General features: G+C 34.8%; 1 protein-coding gene across 1 annotated transcript in view; it reads left to right on the top strand.

Moving 5' to 3' along the window:
- Nucleotides 1-297: 297 nt before the first annotated feature.
- The window catches only part of LOC149807177 (mRNA export factor-like), a 29334-nt gene continuing 11505 nt past the window's right edge, over nucleotides 298-18126 (top strand). The window contains exons 1-7 of the mRNA XM_089963147.1: nucleotides 298-440; nucleotides 955-1078; nucleotides 6858-6953; nucleotides 10651-10743; nucleotides 14015-14101; nucleotides 15159-15245; nucleotides 16103-16174. Of these exons, the coding sequence (XP_089819273.1) occupies nucleotides 974-1078; nucleotides 6858-6953; nucleotides 10651-10743; nucleotides 14015-14101; nucleotides 15159-15245; nucleotides 16103-16174 (540 nt within the window). The 5' untranslated portion in view covers nucleotides 298-440; nucleotides 955-973. The remainder of the gene's footprint in view (nucleotides 441-954; nucleotides 1079-6857; nucleotides 6954-10650; nucleotides 10744-14014; nucleotides 14102-15158; nucleotides 15246-16102; nucleotides 16175-18126) is intronic.

Genomic DNA, 18126 nt, shown 5'->3' on the forward strand with positions numbered 1-18126 from the left:
CATCTTGAATAGATGTGCATAATATGCATATAAAGGTCTGACTTTGAACCAGTTTATTTGCGTCCTTAACAAATAAGACAAGTCCTAGGTTGTTGTATTTAAAGGCGAAAGAGAAATCAAGTACCATACGGGCAAAACTGATATAGTGACTGATAATTTTCTTAAAGTACCACAATTCACACTTTAACGTGCGCGGTAATGTTGGCGTTTGTGAAAACTACTATATGTGGAAAGGAAACAAAGACAAACTATTAATAAATATTATATACGTAATTCATAATAGGGTTCGTTTTAGTTCGTTCCTCTCTCGCTTTGGTTTGTTCGGGTCCGTTCTAGAAATACAGCCTACCGCATGCGGGTACCTCGTTTTATCCTGTTTATTTCCGGTTTCTCAAATAAGAGTAAGAAATGTGGGTCGGATCATTACTTTTGTTTTGAATGTAAGAAACGTTATGGCAACAATTTATTTGATTTCGTATCTTGTTAGTTATTATATTGCTGTTTAAGTGTTAAGCTCAATTTTGTCATAGACTGGTGATACAGTAATGTTTAGGAAGAAGAGAATGAAAATAGACGAATGCGCCATTTTTCATCATTGCATAGCAAATGGTACATTCTGAGTTACAGAGAGATTTGGGCGTATTAACGAGAGGGATAGATGGTAAAGTCACAAGTACGTGTGGGGTTTTCGATGTGTGTTAAAGAACTAACTATATCACATAGACCCCCCTACCTACCCACCCCATCTCCACTCAACCACCAAACCCACCTGTTATGACCGAAGTCCCTGTACTGAATACTGTTAGATGACTTGCTCACTTACCTGGATTTCCCCACAATCTAAAATTGTCTGCAATCTAAATATAGTAAAGGGATAATAATAATCGAGTGCCTAAGCAGTTATTTTCCATACTAGATCATTGATTTACAAGAGATAACTTCTTTTTGTTCCAGAAAACTTGAAATACAGAAAATGAGTTTGTTTGGAACTACAGCAAATACTTTTGGAAGTGCAAGTAACTCTAGCCTGTTTGGCCAGACCACCTCCACCAACTACAATGCTATGAAAGATATTGAGGTATGTGCTTATTCTTTGGTATTTCTCCAGTCCTATAATGTAAGACATAGCACATTATTTTTGTTTTAGTGCCATGTATCACTACCCAGATAACGGAAGTGTATAGCGTGTTCCAATGTCAGATGACATCGGAATGAGTAGTCTAAGTTTCGGGAATATCTCACACACTTGGCAGCGTATATCAACACTCTTCTACAAAGTGATATGTAATTAATATGCTTACTGTGCTGATTTTATCCTGGTGGAATCAAAATCGGACACTAGCAAATGGATGCATTTTCATGTTCCATTGACATTATACATTTGAATTTGTTGAAATGTGATGATAGTCGAGGTATGCCGAAGTATGTTTAAGTAGGTTCATATGGGGGATACGTTTCTTGAATGAAATGAAACATTGCTTACAGTTCCAATAGACATTATATATGTTTATTCATTTCATTAAAGAATAATATTTCAACTTAACCTGATTTTGGCATTCCTGGTTTTCATCGATTTCCAGCCAACTGAAACGTAGGCCAACGAAACTTGAAAATAGGTCAGTTTCTTTTGTGAGAATTTGAATTTATTAGAGAAAAGACATCAGAGTAAGTAAAGTCTGACTAAAACATTATAACTTTACTTTGTAGAAAAGTGTCATTATTTTAGTTGCCAGCTGTGTGAGATATTCCTGAAAACTTGACTTTCGTTATGATGTTACTCAACATAAAAACACGCTACGCAGTGCTGTTAGTTTGGCAGTAAGACCCTGATGCCCAAAACATAAATATCAGCATCAAGGTCTTACATGTAGGATTTGTATTTCTCCAGTCTTACATTTTTGTTTGCAAGTGGCAAAAAATGCGTGAACTAGGACCTATTATATTTATTTTGCATTATGTTTAATTCAGTGGCAGATAGACCATTGAATTATTGATCAGTTGGTTTTATGGATTTCTGCCATAGTGTATGGTGATGTGGTCATGTAGATGCATTTACTCATCTCAAATTAAATCTTCTTGTTCTAAAATTTAATACTAATATAGTTTAACCCGGTTCTATTCCATCCCGATGTTTGATTTCTGTGGACTTTGAAAATGGTAGCCAGGCACTCAATTGGATCAAGAAAAGAACACTGGTTCTGATCATCAAAATATAAGGTGGTACAGTTTTTTTTTTTGTTCAACATGCATATCCAGGGATGGTCCTGGCTTTTAAAAAGCTGTCGCCAAAAAAATCGCCAACCTCAATATTTTGTCGCAAATTTTCAAAAAGTGTCGCCAAAAAAAGTAGTGTACATTTTTCCAAGTGTTAATTTAGTCTATCAATGTAACAGGCAATGAAAGTTACAAAAGATGGATTAGTTAATACTTTAATTACAACAAGCATTAACAAAATGTTACAAAGTGTTACATGAAGATCCGTCGCGATTTTAGGGCTGCCCACTTGTTGAATGCAGTTTCAAAGTCTAATTTTTCACATCTGTACATGCTGATTCTCATTAAATTCTCGAGAGATGAGATGCAGAGCTTATTTCTGATGTCAGTTTTTATGAGGTTCATCTTACTGAATCCACGTTCACAGTCCTCAGTGCTGACAGGTGACACCTGTAGTCTCTCAGCAGCCCCCCCCCCCCTTTATGGCTAGCTTCACAAAGCTTGTAGGGAATTGCTTCCTAAATCCCAAGAATGATCACTGAATGCTGTATAAATTTTCTCGACAAGAAAAATAGGATCTCCATTCCCACGAATGAAACTTACACGAGTCAACACCTGGCAATATTGGACCGTATATATAAGCGTAAATTCACGCCCAATTTCAGGATTCTTTCACTCCTGTGTTTTGAGAAATAAATAATTATTATTAATTATGCAAAACTGTTTTTTTTTTTTTTTGCTATTTCTTGTTGCGGAGTTTAAGTCTCTGCAGCCGTAACACGGGACTGATGGCAAAAGGAAAAGATCAATGAGTAAAATGCTGCACTGGCGACAGATGTAATTGTGATTGAGATTTTTTCCATTTGCTTTGTATTTATACACAGTAGTCGGTACTTCAGAGGTTATCAGTTTTCTATGAAGGTTCAGCAAAACTATTGTATTGGTATATGTATAAAAAAGACCAGAAGGATTAGCTATACAATTAATTGTATCTGTTCTATTCGCGTCTTCAGAAGTCGGTCAGTTGTAGGTATAGTGCGGTAGCATGATTGACTGTATTGCAGCATACAGTACTCAGCCCAGATGTCAGCGTAAGCAGATTATGATGTAACAATGCACTGTAAAGATAGGGTTGTCAATAAGAACAAAGGATCGTTTGTGTAAGAGATTGATTCCAATGCATTGCTTAGTCAAGTTTGTGGCTTCCTTTCGTTCTGGCTTTAAATTTATTCAGTCCAAATCCATGATTGTATGTACAAATTAAATAACCAAAAAGTATGTCGCCAAAAAAATCGCCAGATGGAATATTTTTGTCGCCAATAAGGAAAAAAAATCGCAATTTGCGACATTGGCGAAGCCCAGGACGATCCCTGCATATCTTTCACTATGACATCATAGCACGCTACATTCAGTCCAGTTTTTATAGGATCGCATCTTTAGGTTGACCTCATCCAGAAATGTCCATATTCTATAACATTTAGTTTATAGATGTAGGACGATCCAAATAAAGTTAATAATTGCCCATTAAGTGGATGTGCGATCAAATTAAATAAAGTGATACCCATTTCTGAAATAGTACTGAACACATACATGACCTGGATTATTTTTGCTTTAGCTTTTGCACCAGCAGGCAGATAAATTGATTTATTGACAAAAATGAAAATGGTAGTCATCTAAATGGAAAAGATATAAACATGTTATGGAGAAATACAGTTCTTTTTTCCATTGGTAGGCAGAGCTAGATCACATGGAAATCAACTGGACCTGCAGAAAACGAAGCAAATTAAAAAGCTTGTCCCAGGCTTGACAAGGGAATTTTTCAGGCCTGCAAACAAGTTAATTCTTTTTATATGTTTTTGGGGCAAATTTATTTGAATATTAGGAACAGGTTCAGTCTATTGATTCCTGGAAACTAGTAATAATAGTAACTGTATACATGTATTGCCAATACAGAATAGTTGATGAAACATTTCTATCATACTTGTAGATATGAATCAAGTTCTGGTTACAAAAAAATTGAGTATCAACTAGGTTAAATGTAGAATTTAGAGATATTTTGTAAATGGGCGAGGTCAGTTTTTGATAGGACAATATTTTGCATTATTTGTTATTTTACAGTAGAAAAAGGACTTGTTTTTGGCTTGCTTTTTAGCAGTTTCATTCCACACAATTATTGTAATTTAATTTAATTAGCATTAAAAGACGTTTCATTGTTTTTAGTCATTTCTTCATCTGCATTCTTCCCACATTAAAGGGACTATACCCCCCCTTTAATTCACAGCACAAATAGATGTTTATGATGACCTGTTGGAAAAGATAATCACTTTAAATGTAGATAAGTAACAAGTTGCTCCAACTTTTACACTGAATAAAATTTACTCTAGTTGGAGTAACATTTTATTGCTGCAGGGCTCGAATTTAACACAAATTTCTTCGTACCAGAAGGACTAGTATATTGAGAAATTTACTAGTCCTGTGTGCTTGTTTTTGTGAATTGCGTACACCAGTTACACCACATAACGTTCCTTTCCTTATCATAATTCAGCCATTCCCTGTCTTTTGTCCATTTCTTCTGAAATTTTCCATTACGCTTTTCCCTATCATAAGAATTATTCCTCATCATTCTCATTCAACATTTGCCTTTTTTACAGTGGCTGAACACCTTCTATCAAATGCCACATTTTGCCTGTCTTATAAGGAGGGAATTGTGCCTTGTTTTGAAATACGAGATGTTATAGTATAGCTGACGCAAATTATTTAAAGCAAGAAAAGGAATGGCACAGTGTACCTTATATACAAAACGTGTCTTTGCCCCCTCCCACAATTAAATGGCCTCTCCCAAACAAAGACTTAACTCCAGTGGACGTTCGGCATGATCAAAGCAGTGGCTATTCTAAACACTGTTATAAAATATTAGCATCAGAAGACAGGGTAGGTTTCAGCTTGGAAAAGGTGTGTTCCCATCAAACGAAGTCATCAGACACTTGGCGTGTTGTATTTAACAGCTCCAATTACGGTATCATAAGTCATAAGTTTGGTAATTGTTCCTAATTAATCGAACCTCAATGTATTGTTGAAATTAATAATAAGGTGGAAAATTTTCAAATCTTAGATACCCATGCTCAGAGATTTTAATTCCCAACAAATGTATGGCATTCTGCTTGGATATCTCCACATGTGTTCAATTATTTGTTCATTCTTGTAAGGGAAAAATATAAAAAAAAAACTATTCTTATCATCATAGAAGAAGTAGTTGTATGAAAAGGATGTGTCCATAACATAATCGTAATAAATTGATCTAATTCTTATAATTATTTCGATGGAAATGTAAAATATGTAGTTTCCTGTTTGAGCGTTTGGGTAGTGAGCAGAAAAAAAGAACCTTAGACAAAAAAACATGCAAACTAATTTCTTTGAATAGTTTTTGCCGTGCTCTTTTGTGTGATATACCACTTTATAGTTTGTTACTATGGTCGAGTGAATAAAGTGTGATACCACATCATTTTTTCATTTAATTCGTTATTAGATTAATTAGGATCAATTACCAAACTTTCTTTGTTAATGACGGGACCATAATTTATGCTGTTAAGTGAAATGCACAAAATCAGATGGATTCTTGTTATAGAAACGCACCTTTCCGAGGCAGAAATTGGCTTCATCTTCTCATGCTATTATTTTATGACTGTTAACGATGGCCACTGCTTTGATTCTACAGAACATCTGCTAAGTCTAAGTCTTTATTAGGGAATGGCGTAAACAAACGCTGACTATTGATAACCAAAACTTACTAGCCCATCGGACTATTAACATTATGAAAGTTACTAGTCCGACAGGAATCTGCTAGCCTCAGGCTAGCGGGCTACCGCTAATTTCAAGCCCTGTGTTGATATTTTTCTGTTACTTAAATGATTTTTGAGGATGCAAATGAGAACCACTTTATGTGTGTATGTAATCTGACAATTGCTGGCTGTATTACCTAGAGTTGATTTCATTTGGTTCAGATGGTGAACTGCTTGAAGAGAGGGAAGCATCTTAAGATGGTTTCTTTTGGATAGTATCACCTTGATTCATTTCAGTTTCTGCAAATTTCTGGAAAACAAAGTTGCCATTTTGGATAGTATCACCTTGATTCATTTCAGTTTCTGCAAATTTCTGGAAAACAAAGTTGCCAACATGTTTGTGAAGCACTTCTTGTCAAGCTTTGTGTTTGAATATAGTGAGACTGATTTTCATATATTGCTGTGTTAAATGTGCCATTGTGTTATATGCAATGATAATGTATATGAGGTTGTGTCATTGTCATTACATTATATGCAGTGCTGGTGTTAACAGTGTTGTATCATTGTCATTGTGTTATATGCAGTGCGGCTGTATACAATGTTGTCATTGTCATTGCTGCTATGCCAGTAATGAAAATATAAGGTCTATAAGTTATCTTTATTCAATAAACATAATTAATCAAACATTTTGTTGAAATACTTTAAGGGGATCTACCTATAGATACTGTTCTTATATAAAAATGCCATAGCAGGAATTCCTGCTCAGTGTGAAATTGCAGGAGACATTCTTAAAAAAACACTTCCTTTATGATAAATACTTAGTTGTATATTGACATTTGCTAACTTCAGAACTCTATTATACAGGTAAATTCACCACCAGATGATAGTGTGAGTTGTCTGAAATTCAGCCCAGGTATATTGCCTTCAACCTTCCTCATTGCTGGAAGCTGGGATAACAATGTAAGCATTTTTTTTATTCCCTTGATCTTAAACAATAATATCCCTTTGTATTATATGTGTGTGTCCAGCTTTGGACATGGGGTCACATGCGTAGTCACCGTGGGCTGCACAACTGGCATCGTCATCATCGGACACAGTGGACAACCGAAGAAGAAGATAGTTTAAGGACATATTGTTATATCCAAAGCAATGCCTGGGGCCCAAAATTGGTCTTGGTGAGAAATTTGTATCAGACGGTTAACATCATCTTAGCACATACCTGATATATAATATAAAGTACAGTAAAATTGTATCTTACCTTTCAGTCATTCACCCTGAAATGAGACCACCACTTACTTGTATTCTGTTCAAACTGTTTATTATATATGACAGCAAATGTAACCTCTTAAATCGGACCACTTCCTAATTAAGATCACTTTTTCTCAGTCCGATCAGTGAATGCATGCAATACTTTTATAACAGCCATTTAGCCATTTGTTCTTAATTTCTGGGCAATTTTTGAAAAATATAGATAGTATATATGAAAATTATTGATTAGTATATGGGGAGATTTCCAGTTCTCAATTTTTATTAGTAAAATTGCAGGGTCTGAATGAAGGAGTTGGTCTTACATGTAACTGAGTAAGTTTGATGTACATGTATCTGAAGTTTTTCTTTTCATTATTGCGTCAGTTTGCATATTTTGCATGTTTCCTTTTAATTTATATCAGTAGCTATATTTTCTTAACAGGATTGCAAACCAATCTGTTGATTAAACATATAAGGCTATATTAATCAGACCTGTGAACTTGCATTTCACTAAATGAAAGCCCTTTAAAAATTAAATTTTTAATTGTATGCAATAAATCTTGATACGCTGTGTGAAAACTTGAACTCTAATGCAAGTTTAGACAGTTCACTTGCTGTTCCCCCTCCTGTGTGTCTGATTTTTCTTTTTTTAAAAATAATTGGTTGGAAATTTAATGAAAGTTCAAAAAGTTTAGTTACTCTGTGGATCATTTCTAAAAAATCTGCAAAACATTGAGGTGTAACTTTGTAAGGACCAGTTATATTTTTCCTTTACAAATATTATATCTGTCTTAAAATAACAGTGTATTGTGTGAAGTTTTAAGAAGATCTTGTTTTAGCTCACCCAGTTAATCCAACATTTGCTTGTTGCCACTCTGGAGGCCATTTTTTTTATATCACATATGGATCAAGCATGAAAACATAGGTTTATATCAGCAAGATCTATGCATAATATTTTGGTGGTTTTGCATCTGATTGGCTGAGTTTGTTTTGGTTTTGCATCTGATTGGCTGAGTTTGTTTTTAAACTCTAGGTACCACAATTTCTGATCCACTTTTGATCAAACGTGGAAAATAAATATATATATATATATATATATATATATATATATATATATATATATATATATCATCAAGATCTTAGATTCATTAATGAACAGAATCCTTTCTGACATGTTAATGAGGTGATCTTGCATCAGATTTGCTGATCCTGTTATTATTCTGGAGGCCATGTTTCTGATAAGATTTGGTACTTAAGCTTGTATTGTCGAGATCACTAATGGGTTAAAAATGAGTCAGAATTTGTTAACACAAGAGTTTTGCAATTGTTATGAGGAGGTTCTGCATTTTGTGATGTGTAACTAGCACTTCCTGTTATTGCTGTGTCTATGTTATTGGGTCTTATGAACTCAATGTGATTGTTGTGTGTACATTCAGCAGAGGGAACATGTGTGTACTAACATGCATGTGCTAACATTACAAGTGCGAGTAGGTGAGATAACTGCATTTTCAGTAATGGTTTAATTAAATAAAAATGATGTAAAGAATAAACACAAATTATCCTCAAATTTTGTCTTATATTTGATACTCATGGTTATTAAAAATAAAGTCATGCCGTATGCAGTGAAAGTCATGATATGACAATTGAATCATGTCAAATAACATTCTATTCCTGATCAGACTATGGATTGTTTGTATAATGAGATTTGTCATCTTAGCTCATAGCACCGCTCCAGTGGCCTAAGTGGTTAGAGTGTTCACCTCAGATGCGGTAGGTCGTGGGTTCATAGCCTGGCTTATAAAAATGGTACTATCATATGCCTCGCTTGGCACTCAGCATTAAGATGTTAGTGTTAGGAATGGCTGGCCTGGTGTCAGGATAATGTGACTGGGTGGGACATTATGCCACATGTCTGCAGCATGATGCCTCAGTACTAGACATCACTATAAACTGCCACACTGCAAACATTGTAGCATTATGACTGTAATATTGTTAAAGCTATGTTAAAAATCCAAATCACCCACACACACACACACAAGCATGCTCTTAGGTCATGGGCCTACTCACACTGACAAATAAAAGAAATTAAGGAAACATTGCACTTGTGTATTTGTTTATTTTGCATATATGAAAGAACTTGTCTTAATTTTTGTTGTTAATCATTGCCAACATTTGCAAGAATTGGAGAAGAATGATCTTTTATGGACTTTGAATTGGTCAGTTGTCCCATCATCCATTTGTCTGCAAGCAGAAGTTTGTTATCACCACTCCTCCTGATCTGCCTATAGGATTGCCATGAAACTTTGCACACACATTTATCCCATGACCAAGTTGGTCCTCAGTGAAAATGGTGCTGCAAAGACATTCAGTATCCCCACAATGTCGGCCATCTTGAAAATCTTGTTATTGCTACATCTCCAGAATGGATTGTTGTATCACAGAAAGACTATGTATGATGTCTAGTTGGTTATGAATGAAAATGTTTCCGATCTTAATTTCATTATGGCCATCACAGTGGACATATTGAAAATTGAAAATATTGTTATCACTACTTCTTCTGAATGAAATGTTCCAGAAGACTTCTTATGGTGTCTAGTTGTTCCAGAATGAAAATTGTGTTGATCTGCTGTCCAATGTGGCCGTCTTGAAAATAATGTTATCGTTACTCTTCCTGAATGGATGGTTGTATTAACTAAAACAATATCTTATGATGCCTAGTTGTTCCTAATGGTGTTTTTCAGACATTCATTATGTCTGCTATAGTGGCCATCTTGAAAATCTTTTTTTTTTCTTCTTATTAGTGAAAGGTCATATTAGCATTAAGTTTTCACTGAAAGACTTATTTTGATTTCTACTTGGTAGCATATGAAAATGGTGCTGGTGCTGATCAAACTTTTGAGGGACTCTTGATTAAAGGTCAAAGATCATTGTCACCGTGATTGAAAAAAGAAGCATAGTTTGGATGTATCTTGACCAAAGTTTTTGGAGGGTTTGCACATAAGATATATAAGAGACCAGTTGATTTTGGGGTCAGATTGTCAATGGTTTGGGTCATTCTGGCTCAAGGAAAAATGGGATGTGCAGGATAACTTTTGTTGTAGAGTAAGTTCCTTGAAACTTGTGGTTGGTTTGCATTTAGTGTAATGAAGATAACTTTAGATTTCCTGGGGTCTAAATATCCTAGTCCATGGTCATGGCAAGTCTTATAAAAAAACAAAACAATGATATATGTGCAGTAACTATGGTTATGTGCAAGACCATATGCCTTGACCAAAGTTCCAGGTTACTGAGACCTATTTTTCAATTATATCCACATCCTTATAAAATTTCTTATTATAGCCATAAGTTAACTATGCAAGGATTTCTTCTTCATGTATTGATCCTTGCTTGTAATTTCTTTTTTTTTCAGGTTCGTTGTTGGGAAGTCCAGCAAAGTGGTCAAACTATTCCCAAGGCACAGCAGACACATACAGGTCCTATCCTAGATGTGGATTGGAGTGATGTAAGCAGATATTGTTGTTTACATTCAGCTGTTCAATTGAAATTACAAATATGATGCAGATTTACCTGAATAAAAATGCTGTTATATGAATTTTGATTTCAGGCAAAGGGTTCCCTATTTTATTGCTTGTTAGAACTAGTAATTAGATGAGATTTGATTTTTTATGAGCCAGAAATGACTGGTTCTCAAATCAGTGTTTGTGTCTGGATTTTAGACTTTCAACTGTTAAATGTAAAGCAGACAGGTCCAGACTGGATATGGACAGATGAACTTTTGCAAAAAAAGTAGGGTAAGTTTGAGATTTAGAATTGGTGATTTGGAGTAAAAAAGTGGGGGCCAAATAAGCAAAACAAACCCGAAAGAAATCCAGTTTTCACCTATCTGCCAATGCACAGGTGAAATAGATGTCTTTTAAACATGAGGCATCTGGTAAAAAGGAAATCTCTGGACTGATGTGTTTGGATACAGTCACAAATAATTTTTAAAAAATATGTTCCCCCCCCCCATTTTAAGCAAAAATGAAAATAACCTCCAGAAAAAAATGAGTGAAAGAAATTTTCATCAGTATTATCAGCAAATCAACCTAATGTGTAATGTGTGCTATGACCAGTTCTTGTCAGCTTCAGCTTTACGTTGAGATTCCACATTCTGTGTGAAAATCATGCATACTTTATGACAAAATTAACAAAAGTCCTTCTAAAGAATTCTCTTAAGCAGAGATGTGGAAATACATAGTTCAGTTAGAGTGGGGTGTTCCTGCATCACGGACAGCCACATGCATGTTTGTTTGCATGTTTACTGATTTTATAAAGATCTGTTGGCAGTAAACAAAACTAAGCTGTTTACATGTGTAAATATTTCAGCCTTTCTAGAACAGCCATCAGTTACCTCTTCCAATACTCTATAAATAGATATGAAAACTTTTGCCAGTAGTTTATGTGTATCAGGGAAATTTATTAAATTTTGATCAGGAAAGGTATGAGACATTTTTATATTTTTAATTTGGCATAGTGCTTGATAGTTTCTGTCATAGGCTAGACATAGCAGCATTGGGATTATCTATTCAGCTCACTTTCTTTGACACTGTTTAGGAGCATATTACTTGCCGCAGGCAGAGGTATGTTACAATGATCTATTGTTCATATTCAGGCAGTGATGTTAAGATTTGGCGAAGCTCAGTTTCTCCAACACTGTTGTATGTTTGCTTACGAAACATCATGGCAGTGTTCATCTTTACAAACTTCCTTTTTTCATGCTCCATCGATTATGTTGAGCTTTATATTATCTGACACTTGTATGCATATCATGAAATAGAATGGACATATTTATCTTACAGGATATTACTTACTCATCATGAGTAAAAGTAAGTCAGAGCTATTTTCAATGCTCCATTGATTACATAAAGTTTTTGCTTTAGCTCAGTTCGTTATAATGTGTTTATACAGTCATTCATTTTGATGACTGTATTTATATTGGGGATATTAATCACCTCTGACCTCCATTTCATGCTCTGTTGACTCTGCCAAATTTTCAGCATGTTAGATTGCTATAATGCCCATTTTCATTTTTTTTTTGCAAAAAGAGACTTCTATGAACTCAATCTTTTTCGTGGGGTTACCAGTTTGCATGGATTTTGTCATTGTTACAGAACATGCCTGAAAAGACCCAACCAAATTGTTCATTTTTTGGAGACATTAGGACTTTTTCCAATATAAACAATTGTAGACACCAAAGAAAATGCCTTTTTAATTTCCGAAAACCACAAAAATAACCTTTCCCTCCCTCCCACCTCCCCCCCATTGCCAAAAAAAGGACTGTCAGTACATTTTTAGGAAGAGAGGTTGAATTAAAGGCACAAGTAAATGCAACCCAAATAAGTGTCAAATTTAGCATTTTTCATACGATTTATGTCAAGCCCACCTTGTCAGAAGCTGGACATAGCTGGACACTTTGGTGTCCATACGTCCGTACACAGCCTAGATTAACATTAAGTAATACAATTTATTACATTCCTTTTCATTTCATTACCATTTTACCACATCCTGTTTGAAAATATGAATTTACTGTGCACTTACCTTTATCAAAGTAAACAAATGCCTCTATTACTGGTGGGGCCCCATGTGGCCGAGTGGTCTAAAGTGCTCACTATTCCTGATCACTGCCATCTCACCTCTGTCTGCATGGGTTCAAGTCCAAGGCTCAGCTAACGTGGGTACGTGGGAAAACCTGCCAGTAGCTTCTTGTGGGTCGGTGGTTCTTCCCTGGGTTTTCCAGGGTTCTTCCTCCACCAGTTATATGGGTCGCCATGTATAGCCTATCTTGTGCTGAAAAATGGCGTTAAACCCTAGAACAACAACAACTATTACTAGTGCTCTGAGGCAGGCTTGACATGCAGACCATGGCCAGCTTGTAACCATGGCTAAGTAAATACATGTATATTTTGCTCATGTATAGTGTCATGGATACTATGGGTCAAGGAAAGTCAATGAAAAAGTCATTGTTTATCCGATATTTTACCTAAAAGTTTGGGAATTTTTAACTTGAAGTCACACCAGTTTTGGTTTGGAAGATTGCATGCAAAGTTCTGTTGGACAGAAGAAATAATATAATGCTTTTTCTTATTTTTTTATTGACTGCTGGACATTTATTAAAAGTAAAAATAGCTCAGCTATGTTCGGTTTTATCCATTGAAAATGATGTAGTGATTATTGATTATGTATTATTTTTAGTAACATTTTACAATGCATATAAAAATTTATTCCAAATAAACTAATTACAGAGATTGGTATTCAGCCTACAGCAAATATGCTAAAATATGTGTATATTGTCTGAGATGTACATCTCTTTTGTGCCTAATTTGCCCAATTATTTGTCTGCTTGTGTGTTGCAGTCATAGTAGGATTGTCTTCGGGGTGGAAGAATCTGTTCTATGGATGAAATTTTTGGTTAGTGTGGCAGATTTTGAAGCTGGAATTCTGTGTGAAAATACATTGGTCCAGTACATGTATGGCACTTTCTGCATTTAAATCTGCATTCTAAATTTGTTTTGGAGGAGGAAAATTGTTTGAAGGGTATGTGATTTCATTCTCAGATTTCACATTATGATATTCATTTGAACAGATGAATAATATGTGTTGTTGTTATCTCTATAGTTGTGTGAAATGGCAATCAAAGGGAGGTTAGTGTATTTTACTGTGCAAACTTTGCATTTTAAGTTAAGAATATAATTTGAATTATTTGATTAATGTGATTTAATTTTTTGTATCTACAGGATGGAACAAAGGTGTTTACAGCATCATGTGACAAAACTGCAAAAGTGTGGGATCTTAACAGTAATCAGGCAATACAGATTGCTCAGGTAAATTCTCTGTAGAGAATAAATACATAAATACACCAGCATAATTGCACACATAAACTACGAGGACTGAGGCAGAATATGTTGGTCATTCTGGTGCCCATAATAAGTTTAAAAATTGAATGTTTTATAAACGAAATCAATAGAAAATAAATATTCAGATTTTTCACCAATACAGTTGATATTTCATACATATTCTTGCTTGCGGTGAATCATTACATTAATGTTATAGCATAGACTAATATAATCTAAGTTGAGGTTGACACCACACAAAGAAATCTTGTCTTTTGAGAGGTTCTGATGAGTAAAATACAAATAATGCATCTGTGAGACTGGGATTTCATTAGTTTGGTACCAACCTCCTGCATTTATTAATTTTTACCTGTTTATTCTTTAACAACAATTGCTCAAATTGTTTTATCTGTATTACATCACACAAGTTACTTCCTATGGTTATGAAAATGGGAGTTGTGTTTAGAACTTTGATGTCATTACGTGTGTCTTTCCAGATTATTACTATATCAAGCCAACCAGAAATAAATGACAAGAGACAGCCAGCTTCAGATCCTGAGACCAAGGCTTACTAAATCTATGTTGGGGTTGCCACTGTGATAATGAAATCTTAATCTAGGGGTTAAATTTTTTTTAAAATGCATTTTTGAGTATTCTGCTCTGACACCCATATGTTTATCAATGTAGTATATGAATTAGTGTAGACTTAAATTCATCTTCGATTTCTCTTTATAACTCTTAATTGTTCACTTGCAATCAGCAACATTTGTGCATAAAATTCACTTCATCAGGCACTCATGGTGAGGGTTGTTGGTTACATTTATAGCCAGTTACTGAAACTTGCTGGCACATGTTTCTCATTATGAGCTCAGGACAATCGATCCTTGAAAGCTGACTGGAGATAATCAAACTGAGGCAAAAAATGTAAGGATCAGTTTTTAAAGATTCATCTGTTACATAGGTGAGAAAAAAATGAAGGGTCACCAGATTGCAAGATTTTACTGTCATATCAGTGAGAAAAGTTTTTTAATGCATGCTGTCTTTTCAGCATGATGCGCCAATCAAGACCATTCACTGGGTAAAGGCCCCCAACTACAGCTGTGTGATAACAAGCAGCTGGGACAAGACACTTAAGGTAAAGTTAATACTTTATGGAGATTTACATATGTAGTGCCCAAATTTGAGACTTTTTTTGTGGATTATGGAGGTATTACAAATCACACAATGAAAGACAGTTATCTTTATGTGAAAGCAATGATTCCTTTCCCAGACACCAGATTTAAATAGTCATGAAAATGTAATTTTTGCAAAACAACAAAAATTGATACTTATCGATGTAAATGATTTCATAGTAAATGTATTGACAGGAATATATTTTGGTGCGACTAAGAATTTTCCTGAAACGTAACCTGTATCCCTCAAGTTTCTCTTAAGCCCCACCATTTAAACACCATCAGGTACTCAAAATGTCTTGATGTTTTCAGTTAGAAGAACCAGTAGTTAGTGCTTAACATCCATCTTTACTAAATTTCTATTTGCAAGGTAGTAGTAGTTCTCCAAAGATATTATGATTGTGTAACATATTATCGAAGAAACGTATTTGACAAGAAAAAAATTAGTTTCACATGGCTTGTGTGATAGGTGTATCTCATAGGATATCTGTATTGCATGGCTTGTGCAATAGGTGTATTTCATCTGGTTTGCAATTGTGTATTCCACTTGGCTATTTTACATGGGCAAACTGCATCACTTGTGTTTAGGAATGATAAAATAAATTTGGTGCTACCTTTCTCTTGGCAGCTACAGTGGTAGTATGTTTCACATGTACGTGGATGCATGTGAAACACCAGGTTCTTTAAAACACTTTTGGGTGCGTTTGTAATTTTTAATGAATTATCAAAAAACCTCCAATGCAGCTTATTTGTATGATACAAAACAATAAAGACTATCCATTAAACTGATAGTTTGCAGTCCGTTCCGTCTTTATTTCAGTTTTGGGACACACGAACACAAAACCCTATCCTGACCATTAATCTGCCAGAGAGGTGTTACTGTGCTGATGTGGTGAGTCATGTAATGTATAGTCTAGACGTACTTGCCTAATTAATCTCAGCCTGTGTAGCTAATTGATGAAAAATTAATATGGTGAAGAAAAAGTCCTAAGCAGGCCAGGTGAATGATGGCAGATACTTGCTTTGAGGTGCTAAATATATTTGTCTATTAGTATGCATCTTAGATGCACATATATTTCTTGTACTGTATTTGCTCATTTTTAAATTTGAGTCAGACTGTGTATATTTCTTGTACTGTATTTACTTGTTTTTAAATTTGAGTCAAACTGCAAACAACCATGGTCCAGATTGTCATACCATAATGTGCCTGCCGATCAGTGTCTTTGCTGTTACTTTGACATGCATCTCTTTGATTTACCTACTGTTTGTTTAAACAGGTTACAGGTATATATTTTGGAGGGCCTTCTAGCTTGCCAAAACCTCAAAAATCAAAGGTTGAAATTGCTTTCATCACAGAGCTCTCCCGACAACCGCCCTGCATGAAGAAGGAGCTATTCTGGGGAGGGACGAGATACCCATGACTGTGGCTGTTAAAGCAGATTTGGTTGTGCCAGGATTTTTCTGGGCACATCAATCACTAGATTGCTTAGATCACAATGATGGGAGATAACTCTTTTTCACATTCATACCTGTGTATGATTGTCTTTTCCAGTGTAAAATGATGATGGGGGATATCTCTTTTCTCACAGTCATACATGTGTATGATTGTATCTTCCAGTCTCCAATAATGATGGGGAATATCTCTTTTGTCACAATTCTACATGTGTATGATTTTGTCTTCCAGTCTCCAGTAATGATGGGGAATATCTCTTTTCTCACATTTGTACGTATTTATGATCATGCAGTATGTTATAAGTAATCAGTAGGAAAAAAAACAATTGTTCATATTTATGATTGTGTTTTCTAGTGTAAAATAATGACTGGGGGGATATCTCTTTTCTCACAATCGTACATTGTATAATCAAGTTTTAGTCTAGAACAATGAGGGGGAATATCTCTTTCTCATTCCTGTTTGTATATGATCATATTTTCCAGTGTAAAACAGTGATGGGGCACTGCTGTCTTTCATTACGTGACCTTTTACTGTGATCCTAATGGACACAAAACTGGCAAAAACTCACTATTTTCATCATCACTTGATTATTCTTTCACTGTACTTTAAATAAACATTGTAAAATGTATAGCAGTTACTGTTAGTTGCCTGATAAGATGATGTTTTCACAGATTGACTTATCTATATTTACAGATTCTGATGTCCAGTTTTAAGTTTTATTTAAGTAATAAAAGTCATTATATTAATGTTTTTTAGTTGTTTTTTTTTAATCATCTCATTATTACTTACAAATGGAAAATTTTATGATCCTATTGATAAGACTGACTTGTCTTTTTTTTATACCTATTACCATTTGTATTATTGTGAAAGATTTGTAAACATCTTGGACAATGCATGTTGCCTTTACCTCAGTTGACTTGCTCTCTGCTCTTTCAACACAAATATGTGTGTTTGCAAATAATTTAAAGTTTACACTGAACTTTTCAATATAAATATAACATATATAAATATAACATCAGCTCTATCTTAAGGTGAACAAATTTTCTATGTGTTTTGCTGTTTTAAAGTTGTATCAGTATTCACAGTATGTGATTTTGAATCATACCATCATTTTTCATTCAGGAATGTGAGAAAAATCTTTCATTATGCTTTTGGTACTAAATAGGAATAATTCCAGCCTCAAGATCAGAATTTTGTTTCTCTGCAAAGCCTCATATCAGATGCAGAAAGAATTCTGACCCTTTGTGGTTTGACATATAATAGACTTAATTTTTGGTCATTCTGTGTACAGTAGCCTTCTTAATGATACACACCCTTGCTTTGAGATCCTGTGGTACATTGTGACAGTTCCTTTGATGTACATTTTTATGGTGCTCACCAGACATGATAAT

Source organism: Sinohyriopsis cumingii, chromosome 1 (assembly GCF_028554795.1).
Source record: "Sinohyriopsis cumingii isolate HCF-2022 chromosome 1, ASM2855479v2, whole genome shotgun sequence".
Taxonomy (NCBI): domain Eukaryota; kingdom Metazoa; phylum Mollusca; class Bivalvia; order Unionida; family Unionidae; genus Sinohyriopsis; species Sinohyriopsis cumingii.